General features: G+C 49.0%; 1 protein-coding gene across 1 annotated transcript; it reads right to left on the bottom strand.

Moving 5' to 3' along the window:
* Positions 1 to 263: 263 nt before the first annotated feature.
* SARC_11969 (hypothetical protein) lies at positions 264 to 570 on the bottom strand (the record flags this gene model as incomplete). The annotated part of the gene is made up of 1 exon (XM_014293932.1): positions 264 to 570. A coding segment is annotated over one exon (212 nt), but the record flags the coding sequence as incomplete, so codon positions are not given.
* Positions 571 to 992: the final 422 nt, after the last annotated feature.

Genomic DNA, 992 nt, shown 5'->3' with positions numbered 1-992 from the left:
GCCAGGCCAGACTCAAGACATTCGTTCGAGGATATGTATTCGAGACATGTGGGTCTTGGACGAACTAAGTACAGTCAGTACATGCACGCAGCTGTCCGAAAAGGTGTATGCAGGCTTAACAAACATCGAGTAGCTGCATCAACTGGGCAAGACGCGTCACCGCATGGCAAACACCGAGCACATTTCCACACACACACAACACACATCGCATTCTGCGTGAATGTGCATACCATGCGTATAAACAAACAGACAATCGCCTGACACACACACGCCCATCTCACATGTGTCACTGCCCAAGCCAGGAACAACTCCAACTCTTCAAGTACCAACTCGCTTGTGGTATTTAAAAAAAAGGGATTTAGCCCAGAACTTTAAAACAAATCGGCATATCTGTGCACGTACCTTGTTCTGCAGATTCCCTGCTCCTCTTGAGCTTCTGCTGTGCGGGTGTTGTGCTTGCAGGACCGGTCACTCCCCGTTTCACACCTCCAGGGGACTGGATGGCCGCAGCGGCAGCCGCCTGAGCTAAGGCGCTACTGCCCAGGCCTATGATCTTCACGGTTGTCGCACCTGAGGATGGTGTAAGGGTAGAGAATATGAATTAGAGCGAGAATGATGTATAGGCAAGAAATGACATACAAATAGCACGTACAGAATGATAAGTCGCCTACAAGCGAGGATATATCCCTTCGGAATGTCAATGCGGGGGGGGATATATATTTAATGTTCGGTACATCTGCGCTCGTACGAAACATGTGAAAAGAGACGTGGCACCGTGCAGAGCACACAGATGAACCAATGCACCAGAGCTTTACAAGCATCGGTGTTTGCGGATACGCGGTTTATTCAGAACTCTTCGCTAACATGTGGTGCGAGACGCACTTTGTATCATACAGATCTCTGCTGCAGATACCGATGTGCTTGTGTGTGTGCCACCTGAAATCATTTGCCAACGTGCCAGGATTTGCAACAATCTCAATAGTGGACTACGT

Source organism: Sphaeroforma arctica (assembly GCF_001186125.1).
Source record: "Sphaeroforma arctica JP610 unplaced genomic scaffold supercont1.1985, whole genome shotgun sequence".
NCBI lineage: Eukaryota > Ichthyosporea > Ichthyophonida > Sphaeroforma > Sphaeroforma arctica.
The sequence above is the reverse complement of the archived record's forward strand: the minus strand, read 5'-3'. Positions and strand labels throughout refer to the sequence as shown.